Source organism: Mesoplodon mirus (assembly GCF_964341445.2).
Source record: "Mesoplodon mirus genome assembly, chromosome: 19".
Lineage (NCBI taxonomy): Eukaryota > Metazoa > Chordata > Mammalia > Artiodactyla > Ziphiidae > Mesoplodon > Mesoplodon mirus.
In genome coordinates, this window is record NC_138995.1 from 54,590,920 (window position 1) to 54,616,094 (window position 25,175).

Sequence of the window (25,175 nt, forward strand, 5' to 3'; positions counted from 1 at the left end):
CTTCTTAATTGCAAAAAACAAAACAAAAAACCCCCCCAAAACCAGTATTGATACAATGGAGAGAGCTGGTGGTCAATACATGAATCAAGAGATCAAACATAGCTTCACTATGTGCCACCTGTTATTTTACAATATTGAGTACACAATATTATCTATAAGTTATCATGTCAAAAATTCTTAATCTGAAACCTAATCAAGTCTCTAGACATAACATCCAGCTCAGAATAAATGCGAGGGATAGAGAAACAACTTAAGCCCACTCAGAGAAAAATTAGTACAAATACAGAATGTGCAAAATTGTATGGGTTACTTCTCCTGAGTCTTCAAAAAGTTTGTCACAAAACAGGTAGAGGATAAGTGTTTGACCAAAAGAGACTCAATAGCCATAATCATATAAAATATGTGACCTTAGTTTGGTTTTAGCCTTTTTTAAAAAAAGCCAGCACTTTCAAAAGACATTCTTTAAAAAAACTGGAGAAGTCTGTAAATGGGATGAATATTACAGAACATTATAGGTCTACTGTTGTTTTTTAGGTGACAATGGCTTAGTGGTCATGTAGAAGATAATCTTTCAATCTAGCAGTTGTATTTTTGAGTTGTATGTTGATTTTTTTTAGAGGTGAAGTGATACCTAAAACATTCATTCAGAAAGCACAGCAAAATTATATATATCATATATATATATAAAATGTATGATATATGTGAATCTGTATATATACATTTTCATGAGAGAGATACTAAATATAGGTGGAGGGTAAATAAACTTTCATTGTACCATTGTTGTACCTTTTATGTAAATTTGACATTTTTCAAATACTTGAGGAAACCTCCAAGTCAACATCTGTCTTTTGGCTACCCATTGTTAATCTCTAATTTCCATGAATTGTAGGGAAGGTGGATTGTATGTTATCTGTATTATAGAAATTATTGTAAAAAAATTTCTTCAAACCACTTTCCAATTTTTCAACAGCTATACTCTCAATATTCAGCAAAAGCATAGGGTTTCTTACCATTATTAATCTTCAGGGGGATGAGCTTTGAATAAAAAAGTTTCTTGTTTAAAACATCCTATGGGATTTTGTCCAGAATTAATTATCTGAAATGAAATATGGATGAGTGATGATAGATTTTTAAAATATGCTCATAGGGTCTTCCTTCCACATGAATTTATTTATAGTAATACTAGTAATTATCATTAAAGAATGATACAATATTAGTAAGCAAATACTCTGTGCCAGATGCCCTTCCAAACAATCATATTTTATGTTAAATAATTTAATCTTTACCATATTGTTAGGTGGTAGAATAGTGATAATGTTAAAGGATGTGTCATGGCTAAAGGCTTTCTGACTCTCATTACATTAAGACTTTCTTGCCAATGTGAAATCTTTGATGTTGAGTAAGTTGATAGCAACGAGTAAAGGCTTTCCCACATTCCTTACATTTATGTGGCTTCACACCAGTATGAATTCTCTGATGCTGAGCAAGTCGATCGCTACGATTAAAGGCCTTACCACATTCTTTACATTCATAAGGTTTTTCACCAGTATGAATTCTCTTATGTTGAGAAAGACCTGAGATAGAACGGAAGGCCTTCTTACATTCTTTACATATATATGGTTTCAAACCAGTATGGATTGTCTGATGATAAATTAGTTGAGAATTAAGTCTAAAGGTTTTTCCACATTCCTTACATTCATAAGGTTTCTCCCCGGCATGAATTGATTGATGTGTTTTAAGGTCTCCAACACGACTGAAGGCTTTCCCACATTGTTTACATTCATATGGTTTCAAATCACTGTGAATGATCTGATGTTGAATAAGGTAAGAATGGAGCTTAAAATTCTTCCCACATTCTTTGCATTCATGGGGCTTCTCGCCAGTATGAATTCTCTGATGTTGTGTAAGTTGAGAGCCTCTACAGAAGGCCTTGCCACATTCCTTACAATCATAGAGTTTCTCGCTACTATGAATTCTCTTATGTTTAAGAAGGCTTGAGCCCCTACTAAAGGCTTTTCCACATTCCTTACATTCATGAGGCTTCTCACCAGTATGACTTCTCTGATGTTCAATAAGTAGATAACTGCGAACAAAGGCCTTTCCACATTGTTTACATTTATATGGTTTCTCACCAGAATGAATTTTCTTATGCTGATAGAGACTTGAACGATGACCAAAGGCCCTTCCACATTCCTTACAAATATAGGGTTTCACACCATGATGAATTTTCTGATGGAGACACATATGTCGGTACAACCTAAAAGTTTCCCCACATTCCTTACATTTGTAGGGTTTCAAACCAATATGAATTTTCTGATGTTCAGTAAGGTGAGAATGACGTCTAAAGGCCTTCCCACATTGCTTACATTCATAGGGTTTCACACCAGTATGAATTATCTGATGTTGAATAAGCTGTGAATAAAACCTAAAGGTCTTCTCACATCCATTACATTCAAAGGGTTTCAAATCAGTGTGATTTTTTTTATGTCTAATAAAATGCTGGAGAACTATAAAGATCTTTCCACATTCCTTACATTCATAGGGTTTTACACCACTATGGTCTCTCAGATGTTCCATAAGGTGTGAGTATTTCCTAAAGCCCTTTCTACATTCCTTACATTCATATGACTTGTCTTTAATGTGAAGTCTTTGATGTAGAGGAAGGGATATATGTTTTCTGAATATCATTTGATTAAAATATCCCATTTTAAGTTTCTGTTGTCTTTCAAATTTAGTTCTGTTCTGTGAGTCATTTCTGAAAATAAACGCCGTAAAGTTGAAGGTTTTACTTCTATTCATTGTCTCCCGATGGTATGAATTTACTTCGTAACTGCTTTTTTCTGAAGATAATTTGTTGCTCTCACTTGTGAAATCAATGTCTGAAAGAAAATGAGAGAACAAACAAATGCTATTTTTCTTGTACAAGGGGAAATATAGTAATAGTAATAATAAATTGACAAGTAAATTCCATTAGAAGTAAAAGGGTCATAAAATTCTAAAATAATGTGATGAAATTTTTTAAAGGCAAGAAGGGCTCAGAAAAAATTTAAAGCTAACATGAGAATGTAAAGTTTGTGAATAGGCAAAGGGAAAAATCAGTAGTTCTCATATTTAGTTGTGGATCAGTATTACCACAGGAATCTCTTACATATACAACCCTATTTTTTTTTTTTTTTTTTGTGGTACGCGGGCCTCTCACTGTTGTGGCCTCTCCCGTTGCGGAGCACAGGCTCTGGACGCGCAGGCTCAGCGGCCATGGCTCACGGGCGCAGCCGCTCAGCGGCCCGGACCAGGGCACGAACCCGCGTCTCCTGCATCGGCAGGCAGACTCTCAACCACCGCGCCACCAGGGAAGCCCCAACCCTTTTTTTTTTGAGGGAGGTGAAGCAGAAAAGAATAGCTTTATTTGCTTTGCCAGGCAAATGGGACAACAACAGGCTAATGTCCTCAAAACTGTGTGTGCCAATCTGGAGGGGGGTAGTGAGAAGTTTTATAATAATGGTTCAAAGAGGGCATGATCAGCTCATGTATATACTACCCTTTAGATATCCACTGAGACTGAGTGAATCAGAACCTGTGAGTAGGTCCTGGTCATCTACATTTTTAATATTCTCTACCAGAAGGCTCTCTATGTAATATTTTCAATGGTCTGTCTTTATCTTAGAATGAAACCTAAGCGCATAACCATAAATAAGAAGACTCTGTCTTACTTGTACAAATTATTTCAAGCCCTTGACATCTTTTTCCCTATATCTGACCACACTGCATCTTTTCAGCTACTAGAACATACTGCAACTTTTCCCATTACCTGTGGCTTCACACGGATGCTTTACCTTGCAGGAATCCTCTTAGGTGACTTCTCTAAATGACTATCTCCAGGTGTTGCAGGTTACAAATTACTTCCTCAGAAAGGCTGGCTCTGCTAACTGTAAGTAAATTCATATCCTTTATTCTATATTCCAACATCTAATTCTTTGTCTTCATGATGCTTTTTTCTCATACATATTTATTGTTTCATTTGTTTTACTACTTATTTTCTTACTCTAAAGCTCAAGTATGGATTCAAAATTTCTTTCAACTACCACTGAAAAACAAGTTCTACCAAAAGGTAAGTATTAAATAGTGAACTGTAGAATAAAATAGTGAATTAAAAAAGGTAACTTGGATGAAAATCAAGGTAAGTAAGGATAAAAATCAAGGTCAGTGGAGAAGGCAACTGAGTAAAATGATGATCTAGTTTCTGAAAATTATGCAACAGTTACCAAAACTATCTCACTCTGACTCTAATCTCTCACACCTTATTGCCTCAGTAGTGGGGCCAAATTAGCCCTAGACTAAAAGCTGTTCTGGACCCAGCTTAACAGAGCTTAAAAGCAAACCATGAAAGGATCAACAGGTCCCATTTACTGAATCCCAGAACAAAGTCCCCCAATCCAGCATTATAACACAGTAAACGTTGCAATGTCTGGTACCTAATACAAAAATTATCAGGCATGGGCTTCCCTGGTGGCGCAGTGGTTGACAGTCTACCTGCTGATGCAGGGGACACGGGTTTGTGCCCCGGTCCAGGAAGATCCCACATGCCGCGGAGCGGCTGGGCCCGTGAGCCACGGCCACTGAGCCTGCACGTCCGGAGCCTGTGCTCCGCCACGGGAGAGGCCACAACAGTGAGAGGCCCGTGTACCGAAAAAAAAAAAATTATCAGGCATGCAAAATAGTAGGAAAATATAACCCTTCCTAGGAGAAAAATCAATAAAAAGAAACAGAGCATGGAGTGACACAGATAATAGAATTAGTAGACAAGGATATTTAGAGAGCTATTATAAATATACTCTGTATTTTCAAGTAGCTATTTTCTAGTCATCTCTTACTTTTCTGTAGCTTATCCTTTGTCAGAATCCACATATAAGAGGTCATGGGAAAAATTTCCCCCTAATTCTTACATGTTCAAAGTTTTGCACTTTAATGATAAATGACCCAGGCCTGAATCTTCCAATCTGTGGGAAGGCTCTTGATGACTGATGCAGTTTCTTTAGTGCTTGTGAGAATTTTCATATTTTCTATTTTTTTCTTGAGTGTTGGTTTTGTAGATTAAAATTTTCTAATAATTTATTTCATTCAATTTTTCAGTTTTTGGCATAATGTTTATCAAAATTAGCATCATATTTTCAAGGTTTCAGGATTTGTAATGAGGCCCCCTTTTTTCCTTACATAGATTCATGTTGAGAGAGTTGCACCAATTTTATTAATTCTTTGAAATAACCAAATTTATAGTTTTGACTTGCTCTTTTATATGTTCAGTTTTTATTTCATTAATTTATGTTCTTTCCTTTATTATTTCCTTTCTTCCACTTTCTTTAAGTCTGTTGTGCTCTTCCTAACTTACCAAATGGATGGTTAGCTTATTAATTGTCAGCATTTCTTCTGGAAATAAAAGATCCATTGGGAGAGTAAATTTAAAATCCAAACAGATAAGAGCCATTAAAGGAGTGATGAATTGGCCCTGAAGATCTACCACTGCTTTTCCCCTAGAGAAACTCACTGATTCTGAGCACAGTGATAAAAAAGAGGTAGTTGAGTATTACCAAACTGAAAACCAGCACTGACCCAGCTTAATATCTGCTATTCTATCAGACCCAGAGAGGAAAATGTTAAGTTCTCTCTGGTGGAAGATTCCACTATCTAGAACCTCTTCAGTTCTTTTGTACACAATGTCCAGCACGTGATCACTATTACTAGTAACTTGGAGAGGCATTACCATATGACAAATAACAAGAGGAAAAACCAGAAACAGTAGAAACAGATCCACAGATGATACCAAACAATGAAGGCATACAAGAATTCCAAAATAACTATTGACGGAAGTGTTTAAAAAACAGATGAGGGACTTCCCTGGTGGTCCAATGGTAAAGAATCCGCCTTCCAATGCAGAGGATGTGGGTTCGATACCTGGTTGGGGAACTAAGATCCCACATGCCATGGGGCAACTAATCCTGCACACCACAACTCACGTGCCTCAACAAGAGAGCCCACGTGCCGCAAACTACAGAGCCCATGCACCCTGGAGCCCACGTGACACAACTAGGAAGAGAAAACTTGCACACCACAACTAGAGAGAAGCCCGCATGCCACAACGAAGAGCCTGCACGCAACTAAGACCCGACGCAGTCAACAAAAGAAAAATAAAATAAATTAAAAAAAACAGGGACTTCTCTGGTGGTCCAGTGGTTAAGAATCTGCCTTCCAATGCAGGGGACGTGGGTTTGATCCCTGGTCGGGGATCTAAGATCCTACATGCCGAGGGGCAACTAAGCCCGCATGCTGCAACTACTGAGCCTGCTCACTCTGGAGCCCACACACCACAACTAGAGTGAAGGCTGCTCGCCTCAACGAAGAGCCTGCGTGCTGCAATGAAAGATCCCACATGCCAAAACTAAGACCCGACACAGGCAAAAATAAAATAAATAAATAAGAATAAATAAATTAAGACATAAAAAATAGTAATAAAAAGACAGTAAATAAAAGAATTGCAACAGGTAACTGGAAGTTATAAAAGACAATCAAAGTGAATTTCTAGAGAGATAAGTTCTCAAAAGATCTAATGTAGGTATAACTGGAATCCCAGAGGAGAGGAGAGAATGGTCAAGTATTGTCCAAAAACTGAACAAAGACAGTTCTGAGTAGAATCTATCAAGTCACTGAAAGCCAACATTTTCACTGCTATAACAGAAAATACTCAAAAAGATAATGATCTTGACTCATTCTACCACTGTAAAAATTACAAAGGCTCATCTGTAATAAAGAGAAAACCAGGACTCTATGTTACCTGTTCTCCATGTAGGTGGATTGGCAATTAAAATAGAATATTTATTGACATTATGAAAATATACATAATTTGACATTTGTTTCCTTTGCCAGTAGTTATGCAGAAAATTCCCAGAATTCAATCCTTTGGTCATTTAGAAAAAGCAACTGCAGGATGGATCAGAAGGAGGTAGGAAGGTAAATGAAGGACAGAGAAGATTTAGGTGCTGTCATGCTGCGGAGTAACTAAGCCCATGCGCCACAACTACTGAGCCTGTGCTCTAGAGCCCGTGAGCCACAACTACTGAGCCTGCGTGCCACAACTACTGAAGCCTGTGCACCTAGAGCCCATGCTCCACAAGAGAAGCCACCGCAATGAGAAGCCTGTGTACTGCAACGAAGAGTAGCCCCCGCTCGCCACAACTAGAGAAAGCCCGCGTGCAGCAATGAAGACCCAATGCAGCCATAAATAAATTAATTAATTTTTAAAAAAGATTTAGGTGCTGAATGAAGGTGCTTATTTCAATCTAACATAGCCCAAAATAGTCCTTTGAGAATATGGAGCAGAAATTTCGCTAGTTTCTTGGCACAGAGCATAAAATATACAGTAGAAAAAGTGGATATTCCAGATAGCAGATTCTACATTACTTCAGGCAGATGTCCTTACCCAGTGATATCAAGTTAGTATAATTCTCCAACATCACATCTCTGTACAAATTCCTCTGATCTGAGTTTAGGCATTCCCACTCCTCCTGAGAGAAGTCTATGGCAACATCACTGAATGTCAATGGCACCTGAAATGACAAATTCATGCATTATTTGTAAAAGTAGAAAAAAAATTTCAAGATGGAATATTGAGTTGCAGTATGGGGGTGATATATAAAAACAAGTAGGCTGAAATTAAAGATCATGACATGGATAGGTGAGAATAAATAATAAATAAATTAGCATATCTGAAGTAGATTCCCTACCCAATCTTGAAGAATCCTGTTGGAACACAAAAAATTTCTTTAATTTTAATTTTCAAAATTTTCTTTAGGGGCCTCCCTGGTGGCGCAGTGGTTGAGAGTCCGCCTGCCGATGCAGGGGATACGGGTTCGTGCCCCGGTCTGGGAGGATCCCATATGCCGCGGAGCGGCTGGGCCCGTGAGCCATGGCCGCTGGGCCTGCGCATCCGGAGCCTGTGCTCCGCAACGGGAGAGGCCACAACAGTGAGAGGCCCGCATATCGCAAAAAGAAAAAAAAAAAAAAAATTTTCTTTAACCTCTCCTCCACAGTTCAGTATTATCCACCAGATGTGGTTCTCATCTTCCCTTTCTACAATCCCTTACTGAACTTCTGGTTCTTGAGTTAGAACACACTAATGTAGGGTGATCCAGAACAACACTGAATGACTCAAGCCAAGCAATCTCTCTTCCCCTACAAAATGGGCCTCAGAACCCTATTCACTTCTTAGTGATTCCTTAGCCAGAACCCCTCCTCTCTCTAGGCAGGCACCAATCCCATTTCAACCCAAACCTAAAAGCTTTTCAAAGCTGAGATCTCATCTCACACTGAGACTGAGACCATTCGAAACTAAATTCTCCCTTATCTACCTGGAAAACTATGGAGAAAGTTCTCCCTCTTCTGGTCAAATAGGACAACCATTTCTATACAATGAAACTACAAACCTAACAAGGGAAGCTAAAATACTTCCTTCAAGGTACTTCACCCCTTTACCGCTCCAACACTGCTCTCGAGAGAAGACTGAACATATAGAAGAGGAATAAATCATTTGATGAAAAACTGAAAAATCAGGTTGAAAAAAGGGAGCAAATAGGAAGGACACCATCCTTCTCTGTAAAGGCAGCAACTGTGAAACAGGCTGAGACACAGCTTTCCTAGGAAGGAGGTTTTGGGATAAAGAATGAAAATATTATCTGAATTAAAAATTGTAATATTTGGGCCTCCCTGGTGGTGCAGTGGTTGAGAGTCCGCCTGCTGATGCAGGGGACACGGGTTCGTGCCCCGGTCTGGGAAGATCCCACATGCCGTGGAGTGGCTGGGCCCATGAGCCATGGCCGCTGAGTCTGCGTGTCCGGAGCCTGTGCTCCGCAACGGGAGAGGCCACAACAGTGAAAGGTCCGCGTACCACACACACACACAAAAATTGTAATATTTCAGGAAGGAGAGACATCCACTTACCTGGCCCATGGTTTTAGAACTGCCAATCATCCTCAGAAGCTGAGTCCAGAGAAGCCAGAGCTGAGGGAGTAAAAAGAAGGCTTGAGACCCAATGTAGCTCAGAACTCCCAAAATTAAGGTAAGAGAGCCTTTCCTTTTTCTTCTTTATTCCTGTTTCTCACCATCCTTGCCCACTCTCTGCCCTCCCAAACACATAAATACATGTCAGGGGATATGAGACAGAGTCCAGACAAACTCAAACCCTTTCCTGTGTCTGGGAAACAAGCCTCACAAGCGTGGATACAGAGCAGAGGCTCTCTTGAACCAAAGCCAGATCCAGACACGCCCCTCTGGCCTATTTCTCATTCTGATCATGCCAAATGTACCCAGCTTGGGTTGTCCAGTCACACTAAGTAGATCCTCCCCAATTCAGCCCTACCTTCCAGGGTTGAGACCAGGCCATACAACACAAACTTCAACAACCTTCATGTCCTCAAAGTGGACCTGGACTCTGCCAGACAAAAGGCAGAAAACAGGGACTTCCCTGGTGGTGCAGTGGTTAAGAATCCACCGGCCAGTGCAGGGGACATGGATTCGAGCCCTGGTTTGGGAAGATCCCACAAGCCGTGGAGTAACTAAGCCCGTGAGCCACAACTACTGAGCCTGCGCTCTAGAGCCCTCGAGCCACAACTACTGAGCCCACATGCCACAACTACTGAAGCCCATGTGCCTAGAGCCCATGCTCTGCAACAAGAGAAGCCACCACAATGAGAAGCCTGCGCACCGCAATGAAGAGTAGCCCTCACTCACTGCAACTAGAGAAAGCCTGCGCGCAGCAAAGAAGACCCAACGCAGCCAAAAATAAAAATAAATAAATAAAATAAATATTTAAAAAAGGCAGAAAAGAGTAGCGACCAACCTGGAAAACTTGACCACTGTAAAACTGTCTGCCCATGTGAAGCCTGAACTTGACTCCAAGGTCCTCTGGGCTGACCAACCTGGATTTCCCTATCAGGATCCACTTTGCTTGCTGGCATGAATCACTGCCACCCAGTACCCACAAGGGAGATGTGAATTCATACTTGGTAAAGCCATACAGTAATACATAGATATTTGTAACCTTCTATGTGATAGCTGCACTATACACATTAATGTTTAATCCTGAAATGTACTTATTAACTTAATTCAACAGATGAGGAAATAAAAGCTCAAAGAAGTAAAGGTATTTTCCCATATCACAAACTATAAGTAGAAGTGATGTTTTCAATCACATTTCTATAATTATAAAGTCAACTTTTTTTTTGAACTGTTGTCTCTGACACCCAGATTTTTTGTTTCATTATATGAAACCTGAACATAAATAATTAAGACAGCACCTGTCAAAAGATTTACTAAAGAGATGTTTTAAAGCAACAAAGATGGTACAATTTTACAGGTATTCAACTGTCAGATTTTAAAAGTTGATGATACACCACATATTAGTAAGGCTGTAGGGAAAAGAGCATTCTCATGCTGTCCTATAGACCTGTGAAAACCTAGTGCAATTGAGGCATGTACGAAAAATTATGCATAAGAAGAATTTAACAATGAAAGGCCATTTCTGAGACTTCACCTAAAGGAAATAACTGTAAAATGTGCCTAGAGATGTATAAAGGAATATGATGATAGACACTAGTGAAAATGAAAAAAAAAAAACCGCTGGAGAAAAATCTAAATGTACTTAGATGGGTAGTTAATTCAATAAAGTGTATTCATTCATATAATGGAAAATGAAATAGATACTGAAAATGATCGTGCAGATCACTGGTTCTCAATAGGGGGTGATCCTGCCCCCCAGGGCACAATTGGCAATGTCTGGAGACATACTTGTTTGTCAAAATGTGTGGAGGGGTGCTACTATAACTAGTGGGTGGTGATCAGGGATGGTGCTGACCATCCTACAAGGCATAGGAAAGCCCCCCACCACAGCTAAGAATTATCTAGTCAAAAATATCAGCAGTGCTAAGGTTGAGAAACCCTGACATAGACTTATTAAAGGAAGATAACGTAATCCAGAGTCTCTATAATATATTATCGACAATGCCAGTATATGATAAAACTTACGAAAAATGCAAAGAAACAGGAAAGTTACTGATAATCAAGAGAAAAATCTCAATAGAAATAAACCCAAAGATGATCCAGACAATGGAGCTAGTAGACAAGGACTTGAAGATATTATGATTAACATGCTAAAGAAAATAGAGGAAAAGATGGACAAAATGGAATGCAAAATGGAGTATATCAATAGAGATTTAGTAGAATCAAAAAAGAGACCCACATGAACATTTTATAGTTATAAAAATATAACTCTCAAGATTTTTTTAATGTATTGGATGGATTTAACAGCAGAAAATGGTATTAATTAACATAAAGTCAAATTAACAATAATCTTACGCAGGGAGAAAAAGAAAGAACAGAGCTGAACATAAGAGAAATACAAGGAACAGACAAAATGTGGAACTGAACACCTAAAAGAAAACAGAACGGAAAATTGATTTGAAGAAATAATGGACAAAATCATTCCAAATCTCATGAAATACCTTGATACATAAATCAAAAAGCTCAGCAAACCTAACCAGATAAAATAAGGAAATTCTAACCGAGGCACATCATGGCCAAATTGTTGAAAAACAAAATGGAAAAACATATCTTGAAAGTATGTAGTTTAAAAAAGACATCAGTTATAAATAAACAACAACAATGAAGAAAGTTCTTATCTCAACAGAAACATTAGTGGCCTGAAAAATGGAATTGTATCTTCAAAGTGCTGAAAGAAAAAACCCTGACAACTCTGAATCTTATGGCTGGAGAATATATCTTTCAGAAATGAAGGTAAAATAAAGATTTTTTTGAACAGAAGCTGAGAGAATTTCTGATCAACAGACCCACAATACAAGAAATACTAAAGGACAGCAGTCAGGCTAAAGGAAAATAATCCTAGATGGAAGCATGAATTTGCCAAAAAGCAATGAACAGCTGTGGACAAGTAAATATATGACTAATATGACTAAGCAAATGGACTGTTTAAAGGAACCAAAACTAGAATGCTTTATGAAGATTGTATTACTGGAAGAAGGAATGACAATAACAGCATAAATGGATTTAAACTATTGAAATGTTCTTATGTTATTTGGTATGTGGTTAAAAACCCTACATTTTTTTTTTCTTGGCTGTGCCATGCGGCATGCAGGACCTTAGCTCCCCAATCAGGGATTGAACCCATGCCCCCTGCATTTCGAGTGCAGAGTCTTAACCACTGGACCGCCAGGGAAGTCCCCTAAAAACCCTATTTTAAGGAAGACTGTATTAAAGATGCACCCTATATGGGGAAATATGTATACATATAGCTGATTCACTTTGTTATACAACAGAAACTAACACAACATTGTAAAGCGATTACATTCCAATAAAGATGTTAAAAAAAAGATGCATCCTATAATAGCTCAGGTAACTACTAAAAGAATTATACAAAGATGCACAACTAAAAAAGCTAAAAGAGATTAAATGGAATAATGAAAAATACCTGATTAATTCAAAAGAAGGCAGGAAAGGAGGAATAGAGAAATGAAGAATAAATGGGATAAACAGAAAACATATAGCAAGATGGCAGATTTAAACCAAACTGTATCAGTAATTGTAATAAAATGTGAATGGACTAAACATTGCAATTAAAAACTACGATTTTCAGATTCAGATTAAATTAAAAACAGGATAAATTACACTGCTTATAAGAAACATACTTTAAAGACACAGATATGTTAAAAGTAAGAGTAGAAAAGTATATTAGAGAGTAATTAGAAGCACACTGGTATATTAACAACAGATAAATAGACTTAAATGCAAGAAGTATTATAAGTAATAGAGATATTTCCTACAATTCAACAAGAATATAACAGTTATCCTACATTCCTTATACTCCTAATAAGATAGCTTCAAAAGCAAAAGTCAACAGAATTAAAGGACAAGTTTATAATTAAATTGAGAGATTTTTTATACCCTCCATTGGTAACTGATAACAGGAAGAGAAAAAAAAATCAACAAGGCCATAGAAGGTTGAACAGGAATAACCAAAATGACCCAACTGAACATTATACTCCCAAACTACAGACTACACATTCTTTGCCTATTTTTCAGAATACTCTGGGCCATAAAGCAAGTATCTATAAACTTCAAAGGATAAATATCAAAGAATGTATATTTTGGAACTCAAAAACAGGTACTTCTCAAATGTTTCCAAATATAAAAATTCACTTGAAATAAGTACAGGTCAAAGAATAAATCATAATGGAAACTAGAACATATTTGAGGCTAAATGATAATAAAAGTATGCCATAACAAAGCTTGTGAGATGCAGTCAAACCAATGCTTACAATGACATTTTTAGTTTTAAATATATATTTTTTGTTTTTGTTTTGTTTTTACAAATGCTGCAGATAAATGCCATTCATTATCTAATCACCACTGGTAATTACTAGGTGTACTAAAGACATATTGACATAGTAAATCAATTAGTAGTGAAATTATGAAAATCCTTTGTCAAGTTACTACAATGCCAAATAAACCCATAATTTATTTTCTCCCAGTAGATAGCATGAGCATTTATAATGATTGCCCACTTATTATTTTCCTTTCTTATTACTCTTTGATCCCCTTCACCCAGACATAAATTTATGTTTTATAAAAGTAGTATGGTTAAAAACCAATGATCTACCTTTGGAAGCTAGAAAAGGAAAAGCAAATTAAGCCTACAGAAAGTAAAATATACTAAAACAAATGGCATAAAAAACCCAGATCTATAACAGGGAAAAATCAATAAAGCCAAAAGCTATTTCATTGAAGAGATAAGATTAATAAACCTCTAGCTATACTGTTCAAGAAAAAAATTGCCAATATCAGGACTATAAAAGGAGATATCACTACATATATTATAGACATTATTAAATTGATAACAGAATTTTATGAACAACTCTATGACAATAAACTTGAAAATGTAGATGAAATTTTAAAATTTCTTGAAAACACAATTCAATGAAACTGATATAAGAAATGGAAAATCTGAATAGTTATATATATTAAAGAAATTAAATCTATATTAATTAAAGACCTTCCCATAAAATGTCAGACCCAGAGGCTTCAGTGGCAAATTCTCCAAACATTTAAGGAATTAAAAATGCCAATCAGGGCTTCCCTGGTGGCGCAGTGGTTGAGAGTCCGCCTGCCGATGCAAGGGACACGAGTTCGTGCCCTGGTCCGGGAAGATCCCACATGCCGCGGAGCAGCTGGGCCCGTCAGCCATGGCTGCTGAGCCTGCGCGTCCGGAGTCTGTGCTCCGCAATGGGAGAGGCCACAACAGTGAGAGGCCCACGTACAGCAAAAAAAAAAAAAAAAAAATGCCAATCAAACTCAATATCTTCTAGAAAACATAAAAATGGACCATGTCATGAGGCCCTCATAATTGTGATATCAAAACCTGACAATGACATTACAAGAAAGGAAAACTACAATATATCTCTCTCATGAACACAGATGCAAGTATATTAAATATTAGCAAGGAGAGGCCAGTGATATATATGACCAAGAGATTTATTCTCAAAATGTAAAGTCACTTTATTTTTAAAAAGCAATCAATGTACTCTTCAAACTTTAAAGAATAAAGGAGAAAAACCATTCAATCATTTCATTACATGCAGAAAAACCATTTGATAATATTCAACATCAGTTCATGATAAAAATTCTCAGCAAACTAGGAATAGAACTTCTTTAATTTGATAAAGGGGACCTACAGAATAAAACTGAGAGGTAAAATATGGACTACTGTCTTGAGTTCAGGAATAAGGCAAGGGTCTCCACTTTTACCACTTCCATTTAACTTTGTATTTGAAGACCTATCCAATACCATAAAAGAAAAAAGTGAAAGGTATGAAGATTGGAAGGGAAGAGGTAAATCCATATTTATTTGCAGATAACATGATTTTGTACAGAGAAAAAAATTTTCAATCCTACAGACTATTAGAATACATGAATTTATTAGAAAGTTTGTTGACTAAAAGGTCACAGTATAAAACAAACAATTATATTAAAGCAAAGCTATTGAAAAATGAGATTTAAAAAATCCCAACAGTTCATAAAAAACATGAAAAATATAAAACACTCTGGAATGAATCTAACAAAAGAGGTGCAAGACTTTCAGACTGAAAACAACAAAACATTAAGGAAAGAAGTTAAAGAAGAATTAAATAAATGGAAACATATTTCATGTTCATGAATTGGAAGAATCTATTTTAAGATGACCAATTCTCTCTAAATTGATCTACTGATTCAATGCATCTCTAAACAATATCAGCAGCTTTTTTTAAGAACATTAAGAAAATCATTCTAAAATTATATGGAAATGCTAAGAATCCAGAACAGTCAGGGCAATTTTGAAGAACAAAGTTGTCGAATGTACATTACCAGGTATCAAGACATAATATAAAGCTACTATAATTAAAACAGCGGGACTGACACAGGATTGACAAACAGACCAACAGAATAGACAGTCCAGAAAGAGCCCTGTACATATATATATATTTTTTAACAATAAAAGTCTGACTTAGAGCAGAAAGGATAGTCTTTTCAACAAATGGTGCCTGAGCAATTGGCCATCTGTGTGGAAAAAATGGTTTTGACCCTGATCCCACCACATATACAGATGTAAATTCAAGATGGATCATAGGCCTAAATGTGAAAGCTAAAGCAATAAATTTTCTGTAAGAAGAAACAGGAAAATATCTTCATGATCTTGGGGTAGGCAAAATTTTCTCTCTTTTTTTTGGTTTAATTTTTATTTCCACTTATTTTAGACTTAGAGAAAAGTTGCAAGAGTAGTACAGTTTCCTATATACTGCTCAAACTAATTTGAACATCTTACATAGGACAATGGTCAAAACCAGGACACTAACATTGGTACAGTACTACAAATGGCATATCTTATTCAAATATCACCAGTTTTTCCCGCTAATGTCATTTGTCTTTTCCAGGATCCTATACATGATCCCACACTACATTGAGCTGTTATTTCTCCTCAGTCTCTTCCAATCTCCACAGTCTTTCTTATGGTAATAGTTTTCAATTGCCGCCATAACAAATTACCACAAATTTAGCTTAAAACAACACACATTTATTATCTCACAGTTTCTGTGAACTTGGAGTCTGGACACAGTTTCGATGAATGGTCTCCTCATGCTGGTCTTATAAGCTGCAGACAAGGTATCAGCTGGGCTGATTATTCAGAGGCTGAAGTGGGGAAGAATCCACTTTCAATTTCATTCAGATTGTTGGCAGAATTCATACCCTTGTGGCTGGATGACTGAGGGCCTCAACTTTTTGCTGGCTGTCAGCTGGAGAATGACCTCAGGTCCTAGAGGCTGCCTGCAGTTTCTTGCAAGGGCTTGTCCAACACTGCCTTACTTCATCAAGCCCACGAGTAGAGTCTCTAGCTCCAGTCTGCTATGATGGAGTCTTTTTTTGTTTTGTTTTTGGTTTTTTTTGGCCGTGCCTCGCAGCACATGGGATCTTAGTTCCCTGACCAGGGATCAAACCCACGTCCCCTGCAGTTTAAGTGCAGAGTCTTAACCACTGAACCACCAGGAAAGTCCCTATGATGGAGTCTTATGTGACACAATGTAACCATAGTAGCGACATCCCATTACTTTTGCCATATAAAGTAACCTAATTACAGGACAGACATCCCCTCACCAATTTTCTATTGGTTAGAAACAAGTCACAGGTCCTGCTTGCACTCCAATGGAGGGGGATTATACAATGGCATAGACACCAGCAGGCAGGAATCATGGCGGTCACCCTAAAGTCTGTCCATCACACCTAATTCATGACCTCTTCACTTTGGAGGAGTACCAATCATTTAAGTTATCAAACGTTCCCCCCACTTGGTTTGTCTGATGTTTCACAATTGGAATGAGGCTCTGCATTTTTGGCAGTACCACAGTGATGCTCTGTCCTTCTCATTGCATGATATGAAAGGGCTCATGATGTCAATACTTTATCACTGATGATGTTAACCTTGATCACTTGGTGAAACTGCTTTCTGATGTGTTTCCCCACTAGAAAGGTACTACCTTTCCCTCTGTTGTTAATAAATATCGTGGGTGATGGGGAATCCTTTGACACTATGCAAACCCTTTTTCTCTTCAAACTTTCACCCTCTAGTTTTAGCATCTACCAGTGGATCTCGTCTAAAACAACGATTACTGTGGTGTTTGCCTAATGGCCATTTTCCATGTCCCTCTTTCCTTCTACATTTAACTGGAATTCTACCATAAGGAAGATCTGTCCCTTCTTCCCCAGGAAAAGATGTTTTAAACAGAACAAAAATGCAATAGCCATAAAAGAAAAAGATTGCTAAATGAGCTCAGTTAAAATTAAGAATATCTCTTCATTATAAGATATCATTAAGAAAGTGAATAAGAAGTTACAGGCTAACAGGAGATATTCCCTTTCTCTGTCTGTCTCTGTCTCTCTCTTTCTGCACACACACACACACACACACACACACACACACACACAAAGGACTTGTATTCAAAATATATCTAAAATTCCTACAAATCAATAGGAAAAGCAACAAAAGCCAGGCTAACAAATGGACAAAAGATTTGAATAGACAGTTCATCAGAGTCTGTCAAAATGGGCAGTATCATATGAAAAGATGCTCACATTTTTTATCAGAAAAATACAAATTAAAATCACAATGAGATACTCCTACTCATGCAACAGAATGGTTAAATTTAAAATGACTGACAATATCAAGTGTTGGCCAGTTTGAGAAGTAATTAGACCTTGCATACATTGCAGTAGGAGTGTAAATTAAGCTAACCACTTCCACCCCCAGGTATATTCCCAGGAAAAACAAGAACATGTGTCCACAAAAAGACTTGTACAAGAATTTTCATAGAAGGTTTATTCATAATAGTCAAATACTGGAAACAACTCATCATCATAAGAATGAATAAACAAATTGTGGTAAGGTCATACAATGGAATACTACACAACACTTGGGTTGGTTGATTCACAAAACAACACGTATGAATCTCAAAAGTTCAGTTTTGGACAAAAAGCAGCAGAGACAAGAGATACCATTTATATGAAGTTCAAGAACAGGCAAATCTCTTCTTGAGTGATAGAAGTCAGTATAATGTTTACTTCTTGTGGGGGAGGGTTCGTTCTAACTGGGACAGGACGCAAGCACATCTTCCAAGAGGGGACAGAAATGTTCTATTTCTTGATTTGGGTGGTGTTTTCAAATGTAAAGATTCATTAAGCTATATGCACAGCTAAGATATGTATACTTTATTATATATATTTCCATGAAAAAATGATAGACCTTTATTTGATGATAGTGGGTAAAACCATTATATTTCAAAATGTTACCCTATTATGACAAGTAAAATAACATGTACGAATATATGCATGTGCATTGAGGGATGGATAAAAAAATTTGGAGTAAAATGTTTACAGTAGTCTCTTCATTTTGAGCTTTTCTGTACTTTCTGAATTACTGTATGAGAATGTATTACTTCTATAATAAAAATTATAATAGAGCTAATCACTCTCTTTGAGATTGGAGGGTGAAATAAAAGATGAATATGGTGATATTTGGGGTATGATGATGAGGCCTTTTTTTCCTCCAAGGGCTTAAAGTCTTTGAGTTGATTGTCTCATACTGGAATATCAAGGTTCTGTGTCATCAGTCATGAACTTTGATATTCCATAGTTTTCCCTTTTCTGGATTCCCCTGACTCACCTGGACAAATCCTCTTGTCACTACACTCTCCACCTACTAGGCCTGGACTCCTTGTTCCAATTCAGGAATTACACCTGGCTTGGAAACAGAAAAACCTGCACATAAAAGAAATGGAACTTAGGCATGCTGCAGCTCTCAACAAATCCAGATACAGTCCTACGGTGAAGGGGCAGGGAAGTCCAGCATAAGAAAGGCCAAAGGAAAGCCATTCAAGGAACCAGGATGATGATGCCTCAAGGAAAATAGAGTCAAACAGTCATTTAAATCTCAAATCCCTTGGAAATTCAAACACTTCAACCTCCCTAGAGGGTCTCATTAAGGGAAGAAAAAAGCCCCAGAGATCATATTTTGAATTTAAAGATTTGATCATAAAGACTCTGCTTCTGGGCTTCCCTGGTGGCGCAGTGGTTGAGAGTCCTCCTGCCAATGGAGGGGACACGGGTTCATGCCCCGGTCCGGGAAGATCCCACATGCTGCGGAGCTGCTGGGCCCGTGAGCCATGGCCGCTGAGCCTGCGCGTCCGGAGCCTGTGCTCCGCAATGGGAGAGGCCACACTAGTGAGAGGCCCGTGTACCGCAAAAAAAAAAAAGACTCTGCTTCTATGATTTTTCAGTATCACATCCTTATACAAGTTCTTCTGAGACAGTACAGTTATCAGTAGAGGCTGTTGCCACATTCCCAAACATCACTAACCCTGAAATGACAAAGCCCTAAGTTCCCATATGACCTGAGAAATTGGAAGAAATGAAGTTGATCAAGATATATAAGTGGTACAGCATGGAGAGCAGGCGTGTTCAGCATTCTAAACTCAGCAACAGCCGATGTGTCCATGTAATGAAATATTAAACAGTCATTAAATGCTAAGTTTGAGAAACTGTTAAGGGAATGAAAATATTCAAAATATCATGTCAGTAAAAAAAATTAGGTTACAAAGACCAAAAGCTCAATTAAAAAGTGGGCAAAGAATCTGAACTGACGTTTCTCCAAAGAAGACATACAAGTGGACGGTAAGTATGTGAAAAGACCCTCAATATCATAAGCCAACAGGGAAATGCAAATCAAAACCACAAGACCCACTTCATACCCACTAGGATGGCTATAATAAAAAGGACAGATAATAACAGGTGTTGGTGAAAATGTGGAGAAATTGGAACCCTCACACGTGGCTGTTGGGAATGTAAAATGGTACAGACATTTTGGAAAACAATCTGACAGTTCCTCAAAATAGTTACCATGTGACCCAGCAATTCCACTCCTAAATGTATACCTAAGTGAAACAAAAATATATGTCTACACAAAAACCTGTACACAAATGCTCCTGTCAGCATTATTCATAATAGCTAAGAAGTAGAAACAACTCAAATGTCCATCAACTGATGAATGGATAAATAAAATATGGTATATCCATACAATGGAATATTATTCAGCCTTAAAAAAGAAGAAACTTCCGACACATGCTACAACATGGATGAATCTATGTGAATCACAGTGAAAACACTATGGTAACTCAAAGAAGCTGGTCACAGACCACATATTGTGTGATTCTAGCTCTACAAAACGTCCAGAGGGGCAAATTAATAGAGACAGAAGGTAGGAAAATGGTTGACCATGGCTGGGGAGGTTGCAGGAAATGGGGAGTGACTGCTGGTGGGAACAGGGTTTCTCTTTAGGGTGATGAAAATGTCCTAAAGTTGACTGTGGTTGATGGTTTCACAAGCCTGTGAATATATTAAATGGATAAAATTGTACACTTCAAGTAGCTGAATGGTGTGGTATGTGAATTGCACCTCAATAACACTGTTAAAAAATTAGGTTACGAATGCACAAAATCATACAAATACAAAATACGATTATATTTATAAAAATATATATACTTATCAATATATATAGAAAAAGTGACAGACATCAATAAATAGAAAAAATATATAAATGTATGTACCTATTTATTAACATTGCTTATTTGTGTGTCATAGCCCTGGTTTTCTTCCTTTTCCTAAATGTATATTTCAGAAAATTTTAAACAATAGCCATTCCTTAATTTCACACACATACACACACACACACACACAGATATGTTTATTTTTTAAAGGAGCAACCTCTTCTCCAAACAGGTGGAAAAAAATCTCACCTCTTCCTCCCCCCCTTTAATATCCCTGAACCTGAAGATAAAGCCTAGTACACTCCATAACAAAGCTTCTCAAAATTTTACCTCTGGGAACTTATCAGAAATGCAGATTCTCAGCTCCATCCCAGACCCACTGAATTAGAAATTCTGAGGCTGGGGCCCAGCAAACTGTATTTGAACAAGCCCTGCAGGTGATTCTGATGCAGCTTACATTTGAGAACCAATGCTGTTCTAAAAACAGTTCCTGTGTTTTTACTGAAAGGTTTTACTTCATTTCCATCAGTTCCCAGTACTTGAACCAACCCTAATTTGTTTGTCTATAGAAATGTATGTCTGTGTAAACTGGAGGCTATGATGTTTTGTATACATTAATGGTAGTCTCAGTGCTGCTTCCTATTATGTATTCCTGATTGATAGATTTATTTTGCTTCTGAACCTGTCCTCCTAGCTAAGATGTCCTGCAAACAGCGGGTGAGACATCTTGTCGCATTTACTGTCACTATGCATTTAACATCACTAGAATAAAAACGCTAAGGTGTAAAATCCATTTTTCTTCACAGAGTTCTAATAATTTGGTCATATTCTGGCAGTGCTGCTATAAACAAAATGATGTCTCTTCCTATCAACTCCTGAGGCAGGTCACCTGAATTTCTCTAGTCGCATTTCAGATCCTCTATCTTACTTATTCCTCTCCTGATTTCATTTCTTTTTTTTTTGAATTTTATTTATTTTTTATACAGCAGGTTCTTATTAGTTATCTGTTTTATACACATTAGTGTATATATGTCAATCCCAATCTCCCAATTCATCCCACCCCCATTTTCCCCCCCTTGACGTCCATACATTTGTTCTCTACATCTGTGTCTCTATTTCTGCCTTGCAAACCAGTTCATCTGTACCATTTTTCTTGATTCCACATATATGCATTAATATATGATACTTGTTTTTCCTCTTTCTGACTTACTTCACTCTGTATGACAGTCTCTAGGTCCACTGATTTCATTTCTTTACTGGATAACAAGTCATTTGAGGATAGCAACTATATCTTCTTGTCATTGTGTTCCAATGAGTACAAGCATAAATATCTGGTATTTGACTCAAATTTCAAAACCAGAAATTTATCCTTAGGTTATGACTATAATAGGACATAAAGATCTATGCATAATGATGTTCATTATAGACTAATTTAATTTTTAGTCAAAAATAGAAATATAATAGCTAACAGTAGGCCACAGGTTAAATACATTATGGAGAGAAGGGCTTGGGGACCCTGACTGGGTGATTCCTCTGCATGGCCCTATGATTTACGGATATGTCAGTACCAGGCAGGACATTTCAGCTGAAGGAAAAGAAGGATTACATGCCTTTAAAATTAAAGTGTGTTTTATGAGTAATGAGGAAACACCAACTCACCTGAACTTAAACTTGTAGTTGTGTAACAAAAATTCTTTCCTCTCTCAGGATCCTTTTTTATTCCGAGACAGGCAGCACTGGGAAAAGAGAAGGCAATCATGAGACATCAGGATTTTCTCAGAGAGCACATTCATTTACAAAATACCCTCCCTCCATGACCATACCCCTTTACCCAGTCCACCACAAAAAACCAAATGGGAGTAGGAAGGAGACTGGGACAGCATTGACCTTTCCCAGTATGAGAGAGGCCCCGTCACTGATGTCTAGGGTGGAATCTGTCTAATTCACAGCAGGTTCCTGGGGCCAGAGTTTTGGAAATGCTGTGGTTGTGAAACATAGCTGGCCCCTCGGAACTTTCTAAGGGGACCCTCCCAGGAGGGAATCCTACTCCTGGGACCTTATCAGATCTTCCCAGATGCCTGTCTTGGGGCCGCATCCAGCTTCAGAAAATCTCATCTCATGATTGAGTCTGTGTCTTCTTGCTGGGACCCTCCATTCTTCCATTCTAAAGCTCAGAATCTGGCTTCCCTCCTTTATCTGCGCCAGACCCCAAGTGGCTGTGAGGGGAGAGGGCTGAGGAATCAGCGAAGTCTAGAGCCAAGAGTTCCAGTGACAACCCACATGGCCACACAACTCTCGCTCATCCATAAGCCACGCAGTTAAATAAGCACAATCGCCCAGTTAAATAATGACACGCAAACATCGTCACGGAGACACGTCTACACCTACACACACACACACACACACACAAATATCTCAATAGGCATACAAATCTTCTCTGCTGCTCACGCAGACACGAGCCTGAGACTCGAGGCCCGACACGCCGCGTCCGCGCCCCGAGCGTCCTTTCCTTGAGCGCCTGTCACCCCCACCCGGGGTTCCAGTCCAGCTGCAGTGAGAGACTATGGAAGCTTCCGCCGATTTTTATCTTTGGATACGATCTACTCACCACGTAGGGACCACAGCTGCTCGGCCACCGGAAGAGGACCCAGGGACCGAGGCTGATGCGAGCCCGGTGGCTTCTGGGAAATGCAGTCCATCCGGAACCGTCCTGGCGCCGGGAGTGCGCGGTGTTCCGAGTGCGCAGGCGCAGACGTGTGTCGGCGCGCGGCGGAGGTTGACCCGACCTCGGGAGGACTGTGGCTTCAGGTCGACCTGCGTACGTGGAAAAGGCGAGTGGAATACGAGTCCAGACTGTAGCAGGCCGAGCAGGCGCTTGGGGACTTCAGAGCCTCAGACCTGCGTGCAGCAGGAGGAAGAGTAGGTGGTGGGCTCTTGGGTACGGTGGTTACCTACGTGTGAGCCGTGAAGACAGGACTTTAGTTTTTCACCCTCCGCCCAGGTAGCATCATCACCTGGAGTAGCGCCAGGAGCACAGCTGGCATTAAGTATGCATTTGTTTTAAAGAAAGAACGCCTGGGCGTGTGTAGGTGTGTTCGCGTTCTCATGCTGTACGATGTTGTGGAACCCACTGTGTGTCTGTAACCATGTATGGGATTCTTTCTGTTTGGTTTGTTTCGCAGAGTGTGGATGTGAAAATGGTTTGTGTTTCAGATTTTGAGGTATTATAAAACTTGTTAAACACACTTCCTCCCCACTCCTCCATCCCCACCCCGAAATTCCTCCTGCCCAGTAACTTGCCTTTCTGTCCATAAAAGGCCGAGTATGGCTGACTTTTGCCGAAGACACATACTAGCAGGGCCGACTCATCCATTAGACACAGAAGGCAAAATGCCTAGGGCCCACAATACTTTTAGGGGCCTACAAAAATGTCTTTTAAAATCAGAAATAAACATTAATTTTTGGTCAAAGAAAGTGTTTAATTCAAAGAAACTCAATTTATTATTATTACTATACCTAAACAATCGTAAAATACTATTATTTTTATTTTCTGTTTTTTGGAAGAAGGGGCCCACAAAGGTCATAATGCAGCCTTAGCCAAATCAAATCAGATTTCAATACAGCTCCCCAGTGGGACTTGTGAAGACAGCACTGTACCCGCTGACCTTAGATGAAACTGCGGTGAACTCTGACCTTCCCTCATGTGAGCCCTCCGTGGCCCCAGTGGAGAGTGGAACATTTCCTTTCCCAGCTCTCTGGGCAGCTTGAAAGGAAGTTTGAACGTATTTTAGCCTCCTAATAAAACTTTATTTCCCAGACTCTTCTTGAATAAACATTAAAAAGTTTGAGTGCTTTTGTGACTGTGTGTGGAATTATATAATATGCACTATTTGAGGCCTGTGAGATTATGACTTTAGTTATGAGATTGTATGTTTTTATCTGTGAGTATGACTTAAAATTTATTTGACTTTTTTGCTTTTCTTATCTGTGCATTCTGTGAATATTGTGAATGTGGATCACTGTGAACACGCTTACTGAGTGAGAAACTACATGACTCCGAGATGGATATGTGGGATTTTGATTATATGAATATAGAACCCTGTGATATTATGACTGTGTATGTTTGTGAGTGACTAGGCCGCCTTACTCTTCTCAACAATGAAAGAGAAATGTTGCACCTTTTTGCAGCAATAACTTAAGATTTGGGTAAAAGGATTTGCTATTTATTTGGCAAATCATTTGGATATTTTATGTTCAGTCAGACAGATTTTTTTTTAAGAAGAATCCAAATCAACCTATCTTTTCAAATAAGAAAGAATTCAGAGTCATATGCTGTATATGCAAACGGTTGCCACTTTTGTGTCCATGTTAGACTCCCAGAGGTAAGCTTTCATTCTTCTGTGCTGTGAAGGAATTTTTAGTGGATAAGTTTGGAAAGCCCTGGACTAAAAACCTAATTATTTACACTTGGAGAGTCAGAGAAGAAGGACC

General features: G+C 38.4%; 1 protein-coding gene and 1 long non-coding RNA gene across 8 annotated transcripts in view; one reads left to right on the plus strand and one right to left on the minus strand.

Moving 5' to 3' along the window:
• Positions 1 to 22,462, plus strand: part of LOC309794660 (zinc finger protein 283-like) — a 58,122-nt gene extending 35,660 nt beyond the window's left edge. Inside the window, exons 5-7 of one of the 5 annotated variants that reach the window (XM_082606435.1) lie at positions 3,841 to 3,928; positions 4,050 to 4,108; positions 22,415 to 22,462. In XM_082606435.1, the coding sequence (XP_082462561.1) occupies positions 3,841 to 3,869 (29 nt within the window). In that variant the 3' untranslated portion in view covers positions 3,870 to 3,928; positions 4,050 to 4,108; positions 22,415 to 22,462. Of the gene's footprint in view, positions 1 to 3,840; positions 3,929 to 4,049; positions 4,109 to 6,918; positions 7,262 to 8,967; positions 9,216 to 18,845; positions 18,930 to 22,414 lie in introns of those variants that run through there. The other 4 variants (XM_082606437.1, XM_082606438.1, XM_082606436.1 and 1 more) reach the window with 4 other exon arrangements.
• On the minus strand, positions 1,235 to 23,333 carry LOC309794673. 3 transcript variants are annotated; one of them, XR_014292175.1, is made up of 6 exons: positions 23,293 to 23,333; positions 22,344 to 22,420; positions 18,806 to 20,523; positions 8,989 to 9,048; positions 7,472 to 7,598; positions 1,235 to 2,879 (listed from the first exon to the last, which is right to left on the minus strand). It is a non-coding gene; the product is annotated as an uncharacterized lncRNA (long non-coding RNA). The 3 variants fall into 3 exon arrangements; XR_014292176.1 differs by lacking the exon at positions 23,293 to 23,333 and adding an exon at positions 23,113 to 23,194; XR_014292177.1 differs by lacking the exons at positions 18,806 to 20,523; positions 23,293 to 23,333 and having other exon boundaries at positions 22,344 to 22,416.
• Positions 23,334 to 25,175: the final 1,842 nt, after the last annotated feature.